The 17893-nt window shown below is 33.3% G+C and overlaps 1 protein-coding gene across 2 annotated transcripts; it reads right to left on the reverse strand.

Annotated features, from left to right (window-relative positions):
• Positions 1 to 657: 657 nt before the first annotated feature.
• On the reverse strand, positions 658 to 13330 carry LOC114736783 (caffeoylshikimate esterase-like). 2 transcript variants are annotated; one of them, XM_028924662.1, is made up of 9 exons: positions 13325 to 13330; positions 4915 to 5210; positions 4722 to 4751; positions 4241 to 4370; positions 3971 to 4117; positions 3738 to 3868; positions 1879 to 2016; positions 1157 to 1255; positions 658 to 1006 (listed from the first exon to the last, which is right to left on the reverse strand). In XM_028924662.1, the coding sequence occupies exons 2-9, from the start codon at positions 5206 to 5208 to the stop codon at positions 764 to 766; spliced, it is 1212 nt and encodes a 403-aa protein (XP_028780495.1). In that variant the 5' UTR covers positions 5209 to 5210; positions 13325 to 13330; the 3' UTR covers positions 658 to 763. The 2 variants fall into 2 exon arrangements, with proteins under 2 accessions (XP_028780495.1, XP_028780488.1); XM_028924655.1 differs by lacking the exon at positions 13325 to 13330 and having other exon boundaries at positions 4915 to 5429.
• Positions 13331 to 17893: the final 4563 nt, after the last annotated feature.

The raw sequence follows: 17893 nt of genomic DNA on the forward strand, positions 1-17893 counted from the left end.
GCAGGAAAGGAAACGAAAATTCTAGCTGGTTTTTTTTTAAAAAAAAATTACCATATGCCTGGTGCATTTAAGATATCCTATCCATTCCATCCCTCATTTACTTTTGCCCCACCAATATCCCTTAGTTCTCAATGCAAAATTTTATTTCTCTTTTGATGGAGTCGGTTTCAACTCTTGCACTCTGAGAGAGAGAGATCTTCGACTTTGGATGTATAACAGTACAAGCTAATTCAATCCAATATTCATATATTAATATTCATGCCCTACAGTAGAGTAATATGTTTACTTTTTACATATATTTGATAAGCATACAAAAGCTAGAAGCCACTAATGGGTATCATGAAGCGGTGTCCCATAAAAAGAACACAATAACTAAAGCTTAAAGCCCTAAACTATATAGAAATGGAATCGCACATCACTTTCCTACTCCGATATAAGAAGTGTAGCTAGGACTAATCAGGACACTAAGGGGGTGTTTGGATAGAAACCAAACCATGGTTTCAGAAGTATTTTTACGGTTTACGAAATAAATATGTAGAGGAGTTTGCCTCGTTTTGCGGAAAAGTGCTTCTGAAACCATGGTTTGGAAGTTGCCAAACACCACCTAAATCAGTGAAAATCTGCGAAGGCATGGCTTGAAAGTCGAAAGATGACAGAGAATAGGAAGGCAGGCTATGATGGATTATGAAACAAGCAACATGCACAAAATATTATTGATGATGCAGCAGCAGCAGAGACAAAATACTAGAAATGATGAATTTGCTCAGTGGTAAGAAGCATGAACCACACTTTTTACAGCACACCTAGCATCAAGCCATGAAATAATGTCATCATGGACACCAAAAATTCTGTCATCTGGTTCGCCTTCCAAAATGCAGTGGTAACCACCTTCATAGATCTTTAGTGTCTTGTCCTTGCTAGATGCTTTCTCATAAAGAAATCGGCTCACCTTAGGATCTGTCACCTTGTCGTCTGCTCCATGAAGGACTAATAATGGAGCTGATACCTACAATGCCATCCTTTCCATAATGAAGACGTTTCCAATGTGATAAATGCAAACAGAATGAGAAACCACAAACTACCATGGATGAAGCCCACAGTAGATTCGGGAAAATTACAAATACAGTGAGCAAGAAAGAAAAATGCAGAAACTAACCTTCTGGACTTGCGCCTCAATATCTTGTGTGGCCTTTAAAAGTTCCATGCCAGTTCTGAGACGCATTTGATCTTCATAACATATAACATTGTACACAGCCTAGACAAGAAATAGTTAACACAAGAATAAAAATGTCAATCAAAGCACAATTTAAGAAAAATACGAAGAATAAGCGCACATGTCTGTGTTACCAACATGACTTGGTCTGTGTGAATGTTCAAAGTCTGATGTTTTAATCATTTTAGATTTTCATTTTTTTCTGTTCTTCTCCACGGGAGGGAGGGGTAGAGGCAGAGAAAAATTGCACATGCATAGAAAAGAATAAGCAATAAGATAAAGTGGCCAATCTCCGCTTTTGAGGCCACGTCTGGTTAATAAAATCAATTTGGATAGAATGCATATCCCAATATCTGCTGTGACCCCCCCCCTCTTTTTGAGTTAAACTATGGTGAATTTTAAATACAAAAGCGTGGCAAATTCAACAATAGAAGAAATTACTGAGTTTTTCATGCGTTGGAATCCACAAACTCATGAATATGATGTTGTCGAGTGGCTGAGTCACTGGTCCAGAGTATGATGTTGCATAAAAGATACAGAAGACAATTGTATGCAGGACAGAAAGCATGAATGGGAAATTATATAAAAAAGTCACCTAAGAGGACTAAAGCACGAGAAAGCCAGAAAGATTCAGTAAATAAAAGATATTTGACGAAGATACCAACCAATTTTCTTTTGCTTGGTTCTCTGAAGGCCAGCTCAGCTAGATCCCGCTGTGGAAAGAGTTTTGCTTTTGGCATCACTTTAGACAAAAAAGTTAATGCCTTCAAAACTGCATCTGATGGTAACAAGTCATCTGCAACCTTAACGACCACACAAATCAATAAATCAGGCAACCTTATAGAGGTGTATACACTAATATAACCACCAAATAGAGGCAAGAATATAACAAATGGTTACTCCTCATTCAATTCAAATGCAATCTGTTACCATTATCACCTCACCAAAACATTTACAGTCTTTAACTTTTTATAATGCTACAAGGATTATTATTTCCTCTGAAACAACAAGCCACACATAACTAAAATAGAAAAGCATAAATTCCTGATAACAAATAATGCAATATGTTCATATCCAAGCCATGACTGCATTCTGTTTAGCCATCCATTCTTGAACAGTAGATTGTATGAAATTTCCCAGATTCCATCCCGTATGTAAGACTAAGTGATATGGAGTGCATGAAGATTTTAGGCTCGACAATATTTAAAAGAATGGTCCGTCCTCTATAGATAGATATAGAGTTTATTCACTAGAGTACAAAATGAGAAAGCAACACATTCAAGAGCAATTGCAATTATAGAGACTCAAGGCTCAAGCTATTTTAGGCTGTAATTTGAGACTCAAGCTTCCACTAATTTCCTTACAAATAAATTAATCAACAACAACTAATGATTCAGAGTTTAACTTTGGGGACTCCTCTTCCTAACATCATTTTCACTTGTCAGGCCCAAAAGTAGTGCTAGTTGTCAGCCCAAATAATATGCAATAGCAAATTGAAAATATATCTTCGAGGCAGTCTGGTTAGATTCCATCAGTTTATTTAAATATGCTTTACTGTCACGCAGTCACCTACAACTCCAAAGCAGTCCAAATTCATTCAAAAGTTTAATCCTCAGAGCTATCTACAGGTTCATGAAGGCTATCAACTATTGAAAGACTAAAAGGCCATGCTAACTACTGAGAGAAGCCAGATCACTATCACCACATTCTTTTCACACCGCACGCCTATAGTATCGTATTCTTGGTCTACAAAAGCCTTGCCCCAACTAAAACCAGAAAAATAAGACGCCAAAATAAGTAATTAGTTCCATCTTCTCTTTTGATAGACACCTCTACAGTTTGAGAGATTGACAATTTTGGTTTGACACTCAACGACTCATTTTGAGTAATATCTGGATCCCATTTCAGGCAAAGGTTTCTCAGTGCTGAGAACTATCTTCCTTGATCTGATATTCAGTAAGAATCAAACAAAGCCAGAAAATTAAGCAAAAATCCTGCAAGGCAGGAAATGATTCCAAGATTGATGGATAAATTAACCAAGAATATACAGTTCATCTAAACTGGACATTACAGGGTATACTCAAATATTTACAAAAAGGTTGCCTTTAAAACAAAGAAAGTCGCTTTTCTCTTGCCCAATGAGAAGTGCAACACATGTATCATTTAAAACGTAAATGATTAGAACAACAATTTCAGGCCTGATAACCAGTTGCGATACATATTATGCTTTTCTCTATATTTCACATTTAATTATGCCTATGGCATAAAGGTCCAAGAGTTCAATTGCTGTTTAAAAAAAAAAAAGATGAAAAGGAGAAACCAAGAATTTAAACTAACAGGAGTTCGTGTGTTTTGAACTTCCAAAATAAGAACAGAACTATGGTGGTACAAACAGAGAGAAAATAATCAGTATGTAGTCATATACCTAATAATTCAGGGATTACACTTTGATCTGAAGCAGAACTTCTAAATTACAATGGTGGAGTTGTTTCACATCAACTACAATGCAGTAAAATGATGTTACCTTACACATGGGTGCGACAAGGAGAACTCCATCCCAATTATTTGGTTCCTTCAAATGAACTTTGAGAGTGACTGCTCCCCCCATTGACTGACCCAATATAAATCGAGGCAACCCTCTTAGCTCAGGTCTTGCTGTAAATTAAAATGCAAAGCATGGTAAAAAATATTTTGTAGTTTTCAATGTTAAAAAATAGAAATCTTGAATGTGAAACCATGAGGGCTAAAATATCAGACCTTTTATTCTTCTATATTGTTCAATAACATCATCAACTAAATAATCAAAATCTGGTATGTAACCATGTAGTCCTTCAGAAAGACCAAAGCCAGGATAGTCCATGGCATAAACAGCATATCCAGATCCAGCAATTCGCTTGGCAATGCCTGAAAATCCAAACTCTTCCTATCATATCGTATCATGAACTCTTTAACCGCAGAAAACCCTGACATACTGATACTACCTATGCTGATTAAGAATACTTCTTTAATGAAGAGATTATGACAAACCTTCAAAGAAGAAAGTGCATGTATCACCATACCCATGGCAGAAACACACAGCTGCCTTAATTGGAACGCCAGGTTTTGGCATCCAACTTCTGCAGAAAATTTCCAGTCCCCTCGAATTCCTTTCGTACCACTACAAAAAGCATCCAGAATATCAACTCAAGAGCCTCTTAAAGTAATCACATTTTTTCACCAAGCTAACACGAATTAATCAGAAAAAGGAAAAGAAAAACCCCATTTGTTTCTCAAAAGTTGGGCCCTGTGAAAAATTGAATCCCTGGGTCACTTTCATACTGGAAAGTTTAATTTTGTAGAAGCAAGTATCTTTACTTCTAGAAGGATGAACTTCAAATCAAATCAAATTTTTGGGGATCAAAGTGATAGAAAAAGAAGTTTATGATAGCCAATCCGTAACCAACGTCATCATTAAAGTAAACAAAATGATTCGAAAAAGAAAATAAGCTTGGAGTATAAATTAGCTTACCTCATCAGTTCTGATCCCAGCAGGAGCCGCCTACGATGCCGATCAAAGAGGAATAGAGGAAGAGATTGAAACATCAGTCACTGATCGAACACGAAGAAAAGGAAGATTCTTGAAAATTCACTGCAGATGAAACGGCTCAAACTAAAGCTTAGCATTGATCATGATCAAGATTCAAAAGACCAAACAAGCTGACCTGGAACAAGCAATGATCCAGCCCCTGGTGCACATCCTTGAAAGCTTCACGAACCTGCCGGCGAGTGTAGGCGAAGTCAAGGTTGCGCCTAGCGATGGCGTTTAACTCGTCACTTAAGCCTTCAATTGGCGGCTTTCTCATGGCTGACACGGTGAGTTTAGTGGTGGAGAAAGGACGATTGGGAATGAAGTTGAACCTCGGCGTAGTGGGTATTTGTTGATGATGTAAAGGGTGTTGAATGGGAGAGAAGGGTAATCTGTGCGATCGAAATCGGAGTGCTTGAGAAAGCTCCATGGCTGCTCAGCACCGTGGTGGGGATACCGGGGGGTACTAGAAACAACAAACAAGGACCTTTTTGAGTGCTTGCTCGCTGACAATCTTATGATCGGACTTGATTATTTTTGCTGAAACAGAAACAGAATGGAGTGGGTGCGTATAGGTATAGATACCTACACATACACACACATCCCTGCGTTACATACACACTTATACCGTCATTTTAGATATCGATGATCCCTCCACGTAATGGGATGAAAAATGTCTGGTACAAAAAAAAAATGGGATGAAAAATGTGTTCCCCACTAAATGTGATTTTATTCTTGAATGAGTGGAGTAGGTCGGTGCACGGACATGAATGAATGAATCACAGGGGAAAATTATTAAGCAATAAAGTATATAGGAGGTTATGATGTTAATAAAAGCGGAATTAAAAATTTAATTGAGGTGTTTGGTAAATTATAAAACTACCTTTAAAAACATTTTTTTATAAATCGAAGTAAACCTTCTACATATTTATTTCGTATACCGTAAAATCACTTTTAAAACTATAGTTTGACTTTCACCCAAACATCTTTTAAAATAAAAAATACTCCTTCGGTCCTTATTATAAGACCTAATTTGACTTTTTATTTGGTCCTAATTATAAGACCCAATCCATTTTCTCTCTTATATTTATGTATTTTTTTTCAAGATAATCCTTCTAATAATGATAGTTTAACCAATATACTTAATTAGCAAGGATATTTTAGGAATAACAACACTTATTTATTATAAATAACCAACTTAACTTACTTCCTTAATCTCCTCAAATAAGTCAATTCTTATAATTAGGAAAGAGTATATAAATATCAAATTTAAAATTGAGAGTAAGTAAAGTACTAATACATGTGAAAACAAACATACATATAATCATGAGTACTAAAATCCAAGATATAAAATATCAGTAATCAACTCAATTAATAAGAAGTAAGCTCATAACATATAAAATCATAAATTTGAAACTCATTACTGATACAAAAATTTTATTAGCGATTTATAAATATATCTATAAACACGTTTTGAGATTTGAGGGGTGTGTTATCAACGCTAATGAGTTTCTAAAACCCAGAGAACACATGGGGTCAAAAGCAAATCAAAAGACAAGTTGAAGAAGCGGATTCCAAATAGGTCAATAACGAGCATTTGCCAAACAATAGGTGTAGTGAATTGGATTTTCTCTCATTGCAACTACAAATGAGACAATTCCAAATATGAAACATGCACCACCGGAAGCCCCATGCAAATATTTCAAACCATAGTAACAATTAATATTTTGCTACTAAAATTAATTTCCCTGCACACTCAACCAACAAATAGCATTATGTTATCAGGGCCAAAAAAAAAAAGTGTATATATATATATGTGTGTATGTGTGTGTATATAACACCCTTTCGAGATCATAACAAACAGAATTTATAAATCACATGATTTCATTGTATTAATTTTTATTTTTTATTATCATTTGTTCCAAAAAATTTTATCCATTAAATAAAATCCATGGAAAAATAAAACCATTATGTTAGTTTGTAATGAGTTTCAATCGCCTTTGTCTATTTATCAGATCTTTGAAATTGAGTTCCAGGAGTTGAACGTGGAATTCTAGTTGTATATTTTTGACTAATTCAGTAACATTTTGCCCACGCTCTCTTTAGTCATATGGTCGGTTCACAATTGTCCAAACGAGGCCTAGGATTTGAGGTGAGCTCATCTTGATCAACATGTGATGTAAACTAATTAAACGATTATTTAATTAAAATTATGCATTTCCTATATTTCAATTAAAAATATAAAAATTCTGTGTAAAGTAAAAAATTTACTTTCTGAGAATCTAAAAATTCTAAATTTTGCTATATGGAAATTAGAAAGTGCCTTTTAAAGACACATGTTTCACATCGCGGGCTTTTTAAGGTGCCGTGGAATTTTAAAGAGGAAACGCCCGAGAAAGTGGTCGCCACGCTTGCGTGTAGGGGTGTTCAATTTGTCCCGTCCCGGTCGTCCCGTCCCGGTTCCGGTGAGTTCGGGACGGGACGGGACGGGACAAAAAAATTTCGGGACGGGACAAGTACGGGACGGGACGGGATAGGAACGCGGGACGGGACGGGACGCGGGACGGGGTTGTCCCGTCCCGTCCCGTCCCGGGATAATTTTTTTTTAAAAAAAATTATTTATTAATAATTATTATTAGATTATTCAATTTACTTATTAATAATAATAATTATTTTTATAGTGATTTTTAACTCTTAAGTTGTAATATTATCTGAACAATATCTCCTTCCTCAATAAAATAATTCATAAAGCCATTATATAGTGTTTCTTTTATCGTATTTTTTTTTACAGTATTGTTTTTACACCTTTTTTATACTATATAATTGAGCTTTCTATATAATATTTTTTATAATGTTTTTATCTTTAAAAGCCTAACAAAAAATAAGCATTATAACATAAAAAAATTTCATATAAAAAATTATAGTATTTTTTAAAAAAAAAAAAGGGGAGGGAAACGGGACGTCCCGTCCCGTCCCGGTTTCGTCCCGGTCCCGACGGGACCGGGACAAAACCGGGACGGGACGGGACACGGGACTAAAATCCCGTCCCGTCCCTGTTCACCGGGACGGGACCGGGACGGGCCTGTCCCGGTCCCGTCCCGTCCCGTGAACACCCCTACTTGCGTGTGCAAATTCCGGACGTTGGCCCTTCCAAACTTATTCAAGCGCCGTCCAGTAATTTGATTTTTTTCCCCCCCTTATAGATTGATAAGATGTTTTTCGTTGTTTGATTCATAATTTAAAATTTTTTTATAAAAAATAAAAAAATATTAAGTTTGATATATAACAATAGAACTTTTTCTTTTTCTTTTTGCTATTCAACATGCTACTAATCAGAATAAAGATCTGAGATCTTTTGACAAATACAGTTACTGGATTTCAAATGATTCTTTTAAAAGAATATGTCTGGTCCCTTAAATTTATATTGAATTTCAGTTTAATCTCTTAAATTTATAAAATGTATTTTTAATTCCTTAATTTTGACAAAGACGCTAACTCAGGAAATTCAAATTGCAACTCTACAATTAAATACTGACTTATAAATCTTTGATTTAAAATTTGTAAATTGAAACATATCAAATATTTTTCAATTTACAAATTTTAAAATAATGAGTAATATGTTAGCACTTAATTGTAAAGCTATTATTTAGATTCGATAAGTCAATGCTTTTCCTTAAAGAAACTAAAATGAGACCTAGTATAAATTTAACGGATGAAATGTATGTTTTAATCTTTTTTTTAATCATGAAATGCACAACAAGTGGGCTCCTACAGACAATGTTTAGGTCCAGTATTTTTGTAATACAAATGGTAGTGGCCTTTTATAAACAGTGATTTCACTAATCTCAGAATAGAGGCTCAATCTTTTATTTCTTGGGCTCGTTCTAAAGGCAGATTATGACCAGATTAACAAACCCAATTAATTGGGCCAACTTTATTTATCCAAAAAGAATTAAAGTGGCCCTTTTTGTGCAAAAAGCCCTCCAAAAACTGCTTTGTTTCACGTATGGGGCTCAAGCTTATGCAACATTTTTCGTTCCAAATTACGTAGCACCCATATTCAAAGTAATGAAAAGGGAAAACGGACATAAAGAAGCTGCAATTACAATATTCCAATTCAGATACTTAATTTGAGGTTTTGAAATTTAAAGAAAATGAAAAAAATGCTCGATCTTGGTTTCATTAACAGGTTATGACAACACTTCCTCTAAGAATAACAATTCATGATTATGAAATAATAAACCTCAAGTTAGGATGAATAACATATTCTTTTTTTTCTAATATATAAGATGTAAATCAATTAAAGATGATCCTGGTAAAAAAAAAATCAATTAAAGATGATAATACTCTATCTGAGAATAATAAATCATGATTTGAAACTCAAAACAAATTCTTGTAAAACTATAGCATCCAAAACCAATGATTTGAAACTGTAGGCATTAAAATCAAAACTGGATCAAATTGTTAACCCTAATCTACTTCATTCATATTTGGCATGATTAAAGCAATTAATACTTATATTTTAAAAAATTAATTGCTTTTTCATTCAAGAACTCATAGCCTAATCCAGTGAGAGCCTTTGATCCCCAGCACAGCTCAGATAAAGACTGTACGTCTGTACCTTTATTCGATCTGTAATTTTGTGTGTTTATTTATTATTATTAACTAAATTAGGAAAAAGCAACTTTAAAAAAAAAATGACACCACCATGCATTATTGTGCAAGTTTCTTCATAATTAGCTTCATTTATTAATTAGTTAACGATAATTATACATGAGTACACAGTCCGTACGTTCAATGATTAATTCGTCGCATTAGCCCTTAACTCACTTATAGTAATAACCTCTTCCTCTTCATGTGGGTACCAAACAAAAGGTGGGTTCCACGTCTCCGCAAGGGGACAATAAGATGGTCTTTAATTTATAGTTAATTAAGTAATAATTAATTCATTGAAATAAAAAAGAAGAGTCCAAATTAATTATGTTGAAATAAATTAGCAGCCGATGGTTTTGTACGTTTTGGGCTTTTTATTGACATGCACGGAGGAGTTAATAATGCAATCATCAGGACACATGGAGTATAATTATTAGCAAAGCAATAATTAAGAATTTGTTTCAATATACTATGCACTAATCAATATAATATAATTATCCTTTTTGAATGTTAAATGAAACCTGTATAGTTGGTGACGTTCTGTCGTAAAAGTAGCCTTAGCTAGCCATGAGATCACCGCCACACACACGCACACATATAGCTTTTTCTTGCTTATAATTTCAGCAATTATATATTTTGCTTAGCAATGCATGTCGGTGACTTCTCTCAAGATTTGCATATTTGATTTCTGGAGTTTTTATCGTATACTTATGATTGTGATTTTGTTAACAAGTTAAATCAATATCAATATAATTGTTATGAATATTATAACATGTAGATGTCCATCTCCTCTTCCTCTTCAACTTCATCAACTCCCATTACTTTCACTAGGCATTAATCTTCTACTACTTCATTATTTTTCTACTATGCCTTTAATCTTGTAACTCACCCCCCACTTATATTCATGTAGTTTATTGTCCACTATCTATCATTTAAGTATAAATATAACTTATGTGCAAAACTATACCTATAAATAAGGCATGTCATTGTATTGTGATCTCAGTGAAGTAAGTGAAGGAATATAATATCATTCTCTCATTTTCTTGTCCACATCTCTTCTCTAATCTACTTTTTTTGTTGGTTAATTTCATAACAATAATATATATTTCTAAAAATTATAAAAATGGTATTGTTGACAAGTCATAAAAAAGTGCAACTTATTAGTTTTCATAAATTTTCCAGTTTAGAGTTTATACAGTAATTAAATCACGTATAATCATATATAAAAGCTTTTTATTAAAAAAGATAACAATTGTGAAAAGGTTTCACCAATATATTAACTTTATAAAGCAGTTTAACAAAATAAATAAATAAATAAAAAGATCAGATTATAATATAATGGTTTATAAAGCAGTTTAACATTTCTATACTCCGAAATGACATTATATAGGATATCATTTAATTTTGATCATTTTATCAAAAAAAAAAAAAAGTGGGTCAGCAGAAGCAGAAAAGCACTGCGTCTTAACTCAAATTTTAAAACTTAACTTTACAGGTCTATCTACTTCATAATTCATCTATAATTAAGCCTAAATCTAGCCAATATCAAAACTCCCACACTTGGTTTATTCACTCTTTGGACATCTTAATAATCTCTCAAGTGTGAGTCCATATTATAAACTTCTCCATATTAAAGACGCCACAAATAAGCACTAAGCCCTTGCAATCAGAACCAATACGAACCCAATTTTTAGGTTTCAAATGATGTGGGGTGCACAAGTTCCTGAGCAAAACTAGGGTTATCTCCTTGTACCAAAAAGAAAAAAACTAGGGTTATCTCCTATTTGGACTTCAAATAATGTACTATTATGGACTTTCAAATGGTGTCATCACGAAAGTCTCAAGCAAAATATGGTTTGCTTGAAAGCGAGGAGCCCAAAAACAAGAGGAAATAGAACAAATGGGCCAGGAATAACAGAAAGACGCCACGTCTTGATTTAAAATTTTAAAACCTTTATTTTCACGTGGATAGCTTTTAACAATAGACTCCCCACTAATGCTTGGAGAAGTAAATGGTCTCCAACTTCTCAGATTTGTCAGGGTTGTGATTCTCGGGTAGAGGATGTGATGCACACTCTTAGAGATTGTCATTATGCAAAATGCTTGTGGAAGCAGCTGGTACATCCCAAGTTTCATTGTATTTTCTATGATGCTAATTTGGGGGATTGGTTTGCTCTTAATTTTAAAAGAGATTTAGGCAATGGAATTGCTGGCCATTGGAACCAAGTTTGGGGAGTAACTATATGGAATCTTTGGAAGTGGAGAAATCAAAATGTGTTGGATGCTGATTTTATTAAACCACCAAATCCAGCTTCGGTAATTATGCAGAATTCGAGGAAATATATACAGGTACATGAAAATATTGGCTTGCAAAGCCAAACTTTGCCAAAGACCTTAGCTTGGTTTTGGGGTGGGTTAAATTAAATGTCAATGGAGCAATGTCATCTTCAAATAACAAAGCAAACAGGATGTGGTGGAGTAATCCGTGACAATACCGGGAATTGGATTGTTGGATTTACTTATTTTATTGGAGCTGGCAATGTCATGGAAGCTGAAGAACAGGCTATACTTAAGCGTCTTAACCTTGCTTGGGACTCAGGGTTCAAAAAAGTAATACTTGAATCTGATGCAAAAAATCTTGTGAACATGCCGGAAAACAAAGTCAGCAACAAAGAAGCAAGTTTGGTCTTTTTTCAGTTTCAGAAACTTATGAGTTATTCATGGGAGCTAAAACTACAAGCTATCTCAAGAGAACAAAATCAGCTAGCTGATGCTCTAGCCAAGAAGGGACTTGCAAGATCTACTGTTTTGGATTCGTGCCCGACACATTTGTGGGCCTTGGTGATTAAAGAGTCTTTGGGATTCAATTCCCCCTCTGATTCAGTTTCTGTCTTTTGGAGTTTCACTCTCTCTTATAAACCAAAAATTTTAAAACCTTTAACTAATAAGAGTTAGTTCAGTTGATAAAGAGTCAACTCATAACCCATAAGGTTATGAGTTTGAATTCTACTATCGATATAAAAACTTTGTTGATAGATAATTTGTAGATACCTCTATATGTACTCTCTGAGTATGGAAACATGTTTTGGCCTTGGTGAGCTCCTAAAACTCAACTCATCTAAATTTCTTGTAGGAGAAAAACCTTTATCAGGTTTATGAGTTTTTCTAATATACTACCTCCAATCCTTAATATAAGAGCTAGTTGACTAATTTAAGTAAATTAAAAAAATTTGTTAAGTCAGTTATTTGTAATAAATGAGTGTTGTCTTCCCAGAAATATCCTTGCTAGTTATGTGTATTAGCTAGAGCTACCATTTAATGAAATATTTAACATGGGCAACTATTACAAGAACTACTTAAGATAAATAAATAAATATGAAAAACAAAGTGGATTGGGGTTTTATATTTAGAATCACATTGAAGTCAAACTAGCTCTTAGATTAAGGACTGAAAGTAGTATTATTCATTTGTTACTCTCCTAAACTTATTTACAGATCATTTATACTATGTTTTACTCAAACCAAGAAAAACCTTAAATCTGGAAATTTGATTGATCATATAGAAAGATTTGTAGCCAGTTACAGATATTAGATGGGAAAAAAAAGAATTAAATCGTTAAATAAAACATGTTATATAAACATGTCAAAAGTCCTTGTCTATAATAAAGAATGAAGGGAAATATTCGACCTAATTTTGCCTGATGTGAAATTTTCCGCATGAACTCAAATCCGCTCCGTACTCATGCCTAGACATCATAACAAAAACTATCACTAAGGTATGAAAGCGGTGGGAATCCTCGCAATATGGGAGAGTATGAACTGATTTGAAAAAGTAGGAATGAGGTTTCCCACTATATACATATCACATATATACCATTCATTCTTGAGAAGAACCAACCCCACCACTCTAATGGACGAGAAATTAACAGAGACAGCTAGAAACGATAATAATGCATGCTTAATTAATCTCATCCATCGTCATTTGTGTTGCCACAAACTTTGTGCATGTCAAAGGTGGGACCATTGATATTACAGTTCCGGACTGGTGATCAGCATAAAAAATCTGTCAAACTCGTGGGGAGAGATAAAGTTTTGTGGTAATGATTAAGGAGAGAAAAATGAAGCCAGCTTTGGTTCTTTGAAGCGCCAATCATGTAGAAAGGTGGCAATATAGTCAAATTCGCCCAGTTACATCACAAGAAAATATGAATGTACCTTTCATTTCGATCTTCATTAGTTGGCTTTAATTTCTCTATTATTTGTATGTACCTTTTTATTCTTTTCATCTAGAGAGGAAGAAGGGATGGTTTTGTCGGTTCATACAAACAACAGCCTGATTGCTCAATTCGGTATGCGTCCATCAACACCCATATTTCTTCATGATTTCATTATTTGAACTCATTCCTCATAATAATTATTTTGCTGACACATATGTGTAATCCTGACAAAGCGTGCTCTATTTAATTTGCTCGCTACAATTTTGGAACTGTGTTTTATCTTCAATTTCATGGTACAATTAATGTTAGGCAGAAGCTATACACCATTTGTACATTGAGGTAAGCAATTATCTAAGACTTGAACAGACTTAAAAAGTTAATTACTTGTTTGTGTATCTTTTCAAAGCTTTTTAGACAAGCAACATGTACAAAGCGAAAAAAAAAAACAACTATTCCTTTCAATACAATCATATAAATAATAAGGTTAGATAACTAATTTCTGATATTTAAGAAAATTAGTTAAATGTTGATTTTTTAAAAATATCTTTCAGCCATTTGCATTGAATACCACCTTACTTTGATTCTTAAAACAAATCTTTTAATATGTACCATCAATAGGGAGGATCTATGAAAAGAATTATAAATTTGAAAAACACAGTAAATTAAAGTTTTATATTTGGAACTAAAATAAATTGTGTTACTAACTATTACATTTGCGACTGGGTATTTTTCCTTACAAACGACAAGATGGTAGAAATCATGGAAAATGAATAACCACATTGGAAGTTAGAACTCAAATTCAAATTTTATAGTAAGACACGCATGATCAGATCATGTAAAGTCAACCTAACTATAAACAACTGATTCTAAATGCACACAACCATAGAATTTTCTGCCTCTTATTTTCACTCTTTGATTCTGCATTTTTAATAAAGAGAATCTCATAATTTTGAAGGGCCTCTTCAAGTTAAATCCAGAAGCAAATCTATATATACGAACCTTGCATTAAACAATAAACAATCATATAATAATAAGAAGTAAATCTCTTATTCTAAAGATAATATGACATTCTCATTCATGTTTTAGAACTTGCTTAATTATCCTTTCATCTTAACTACTCCATTTTCAAAACACTCTATTCTAACAACTAATTAATTTGTCAGTGTGAAATGACAATGACGGGAGCCATTAATCATTGCATACTCATGCATTGCATTCAAATTTGGACACGCTAATTAATCAGGATCATGATGAATGCAGCCCCACTCATGAATCACATTCCATCACAAGTCTAAGGGGAAGGATATAGTATGTCACTGTCATTAAGATTTCTAGTTAATTAGATTGGCCTAAGCGTTAATCATATATAATTAATTAATTATGGTCAACATATTTAACTGAATGCGCCGGTGCGCCACGTCAACGCCATTATCTTAAGTACGTCGTTATTTCAATTGTCCTCTGAAAGAAATTGGTCGGCTTCCTCACTTTTCAAACGATACGACAAACAAAGCCATTATTTTAATACCAATATAATGAGGTAAATTAAATCCTTTTATGAAACTTAACAAAAGCATGCTGCACCTAATTTTTCGACTTTGTGGTATTATACTACCTCCAGTTCTAATTATAAGACCTTGTTATAATTAAAACTGGAGATAGAATATGGTATATACAGTTCTATTTTAAGAGAAGTTTGATTCTTAATTCTTAGGCTCAATAGTATGCTCAAAAACATGCAGACGCGAACTTCAAGTACTTCTAGTCATATAAAGCTCCATCGCTAAAACTTGCTTCTTCGAGAGCATAGAGTGTGTGTGTGTGTTCCATTTTAAGAGAAGTTTTTTTTTACCAGACATTTTAAGAGAAGTTTGATTCTTAATTCTTAGGATCAATAGTGTGCGCGCGTGTGTGCGTCTTGTGCGGGCGCGCGTCTGCATCTCTACAACCCCTATCATGATTAAATAAAATCATACATATATGATATGTCCGATTCAAGGTTATTTAGCAAATTAAAGAAACTAAACGAAATGCGGTCATTGTTATTGAGGGTGTGTTTGGCAAGCACCCCAAACCATAGTTTTGGGACCCAAACTATGGTTTGGGAAAAATGTTAACCAAACACCCTTAAAAAAATCAAAACCATGGTTTGGGTTCAAAACCATGGTTTTGAGAAAAGCAGAAATTTTTTACTTTTAGAGGAAAAAGGGGAGAGTGTGAAAGCCTATAGGATATGTATCTTATTGTTTTTTTTATAAACATATTTTTATAAATATTTTAATCTTATATCTTATAAATATATATACATATTAATTATTTATTAATTATATTATCTTATATATTATTAATATATGTTAATAAAAAATATATTATTAACAATTTTATTCCTTCAAATTAAAATATATCATAAAATATATTTTTTCTATAATTATCATATTAATTTATGCCAATTTGTATATATAAAAAGTACTTCTAATAACAACTATCCAAACACTCACACTTCTCAAAATCACTTTTTCACAAAATCTATTCTTCTCAAAATTTATTTTTTTCAGAATTATTCTTCAGAAGCTATTCTCCAAACCATGGTTTGGTTTCATCCAACACACACCCTCAATCATAAGGTCCTATCTATAATTCATGTATAAGCAAAAAAAAAACTTTAAAATACATATATCATTAACGTTTTAGATAAGAACTTGATAGGATGTATTAATCGTAAAAATCAGTGCATTTTTGAATTGCTGAATTATTTTTCAAGAGAAAAAATTATATATATCATAATAGGGCTAAGGTGCGCCCAACACCTTGAACTATTTATCCAGGTGTGTCCAGTGGCCTAAAGTAATTTTGGATGCATCTAGTGTCCTAAACTAATTAAAATAGTGCGTCCATATCCCAAGCTAACAGAAATGTTATGTTTAACTGTTACTTTCCTGACTCAGCTTAAAGTTGACCCCAAATATTCTAAATGGTAGACATATGGACATTTGATATGTATTATTCTTACTTAAAATTGAATTTATTTCCTTCCTCTTCTTCTAAATAAATTGTCTTTTGAGTAAGAATAATACACATCGGGTGCCCATGTGTCTACCATGTAGAATATCTGGGGTCAACTTTAAGTTGAGTCAGGAAATTAACAGTTAAACATAACATTTCTGTTAGCCTGGGATATGGACGTACCATTTTAATTAGTTTAGGACACTGAATGCACCCAAAATTACTTTATGCCACTAGACGCACCTGGGTAAATAGTTCGGGGTGCTGGGCGCACCTTAACCCATTATAATATTAGAGAGGGTTAATGTGTAAATTTGACTCAAAAGTTTTTACTCATGAGTGTCAAGTAACCAGAAGTTTTTTATGTTCAATTATGTATATAAAACTTCAAACTGTTAGCAGCTGTCCTTTCCAATAAAAAATTGATTCAAAGGTAGGTTTATTTCCTTGGTGTAATTATATACAGAAAATAAAGTAGGAACACAAGTCGTAGTGCGCATGGTTTTAGCCAAAAGGAGGAAGAAACTAATTTAAGATCAGTTCAAAGCTTTTCAAAGTGGGCAATCCAAACAATTTCTTCCTCGTTATTATTTAAATACAATATCATTTTTGAACCCTTGATGATCTCCCAAATCTAGAGTGGGCCTAGGCGTTGATTAACACATGCTATAAAATAATCAAGTGTGTGGAAGCCTGAACCGTACATACATCTGATGATTAATTCACATAATAATTGAGCAATGCTATGCCCATCCGATCAGCACAGATCGTCCAAAAAGTTCTATCTTCCATATATCCATGAAGAATTTATAATGATATGCTATATATGCCTTATATAGAAAGCAACCCCAGTTCTTTTTCCTCGATTAATTAGCAGATCAAATCAGTTTCTAATAAAATAAAGTTTCATCTAAGCATGCTGTCTACTGATGATGATGAGCTACCTTACCACACCTTTGAACAATAATATATACCGTATGTAAAGAATACACGCTTGCTATGCCAATATATATATACTACCTCCAATCCAACTAGTTGATTAATTTAAGTAGATTAAGAAAACTAGTTAAGTTAGTTATTTATAATAAATATATGTTATTTTTTCTAAAATATCCTACTAATTAAATATATTAGCTAGAAGCCTAGAACTACCATAAGAACTATCTTAAAATAATAAATAAATATAAAAGAAAAGTATATTAAAGTCTTATATTTAGAACTAAAATAAATATCAAATAAATTC

The sequence above is a fragment of the Neltuma alba genome, unplaced genomic scaffold, assembly GCF_004799145.2.
Source record: "Neltuma alba isolate B1F8T4 unplaced genomic scaffold, ASM479914v2 tig00002746_pilon, whole genome shotgun sequence".
In the NCBI taxonomy this organism is placed as follows: Eukaryota; Viridiplantae; Streptophyta; class Magnoliopsida; order Fabales; family Fabaceae; genus Neltuma; species Neltuma alba.

What these genes read in the sequence shown, in the direction of transcription:
- LOC114736783 (XM_028924662.1), bottom strand. Translation starts at nt 5,208, where the DNA reads ATGGAGCTTTCTCAAGCACTCCGATTTCGATCGCACAGATTACCCTTC. An exon ending in ATGCACTTTCTTCTTTGAAG is followed by an intron (nt 4,118 to 4,240) that starts GTTTGTCATAAT and finishes TTGGATTTTCAG; the next exon opens with GCATTGCCAAGCGAATTGCT. An exon ending in TTGTCGCACCCATGTGTAAG is followed by an intron (nt 2,017 to 3,737) that starts GTAACATCATTT and finishes GTGGTCGTTAAG; the next exon opens with GTTGCAGATGACTTGTTACC.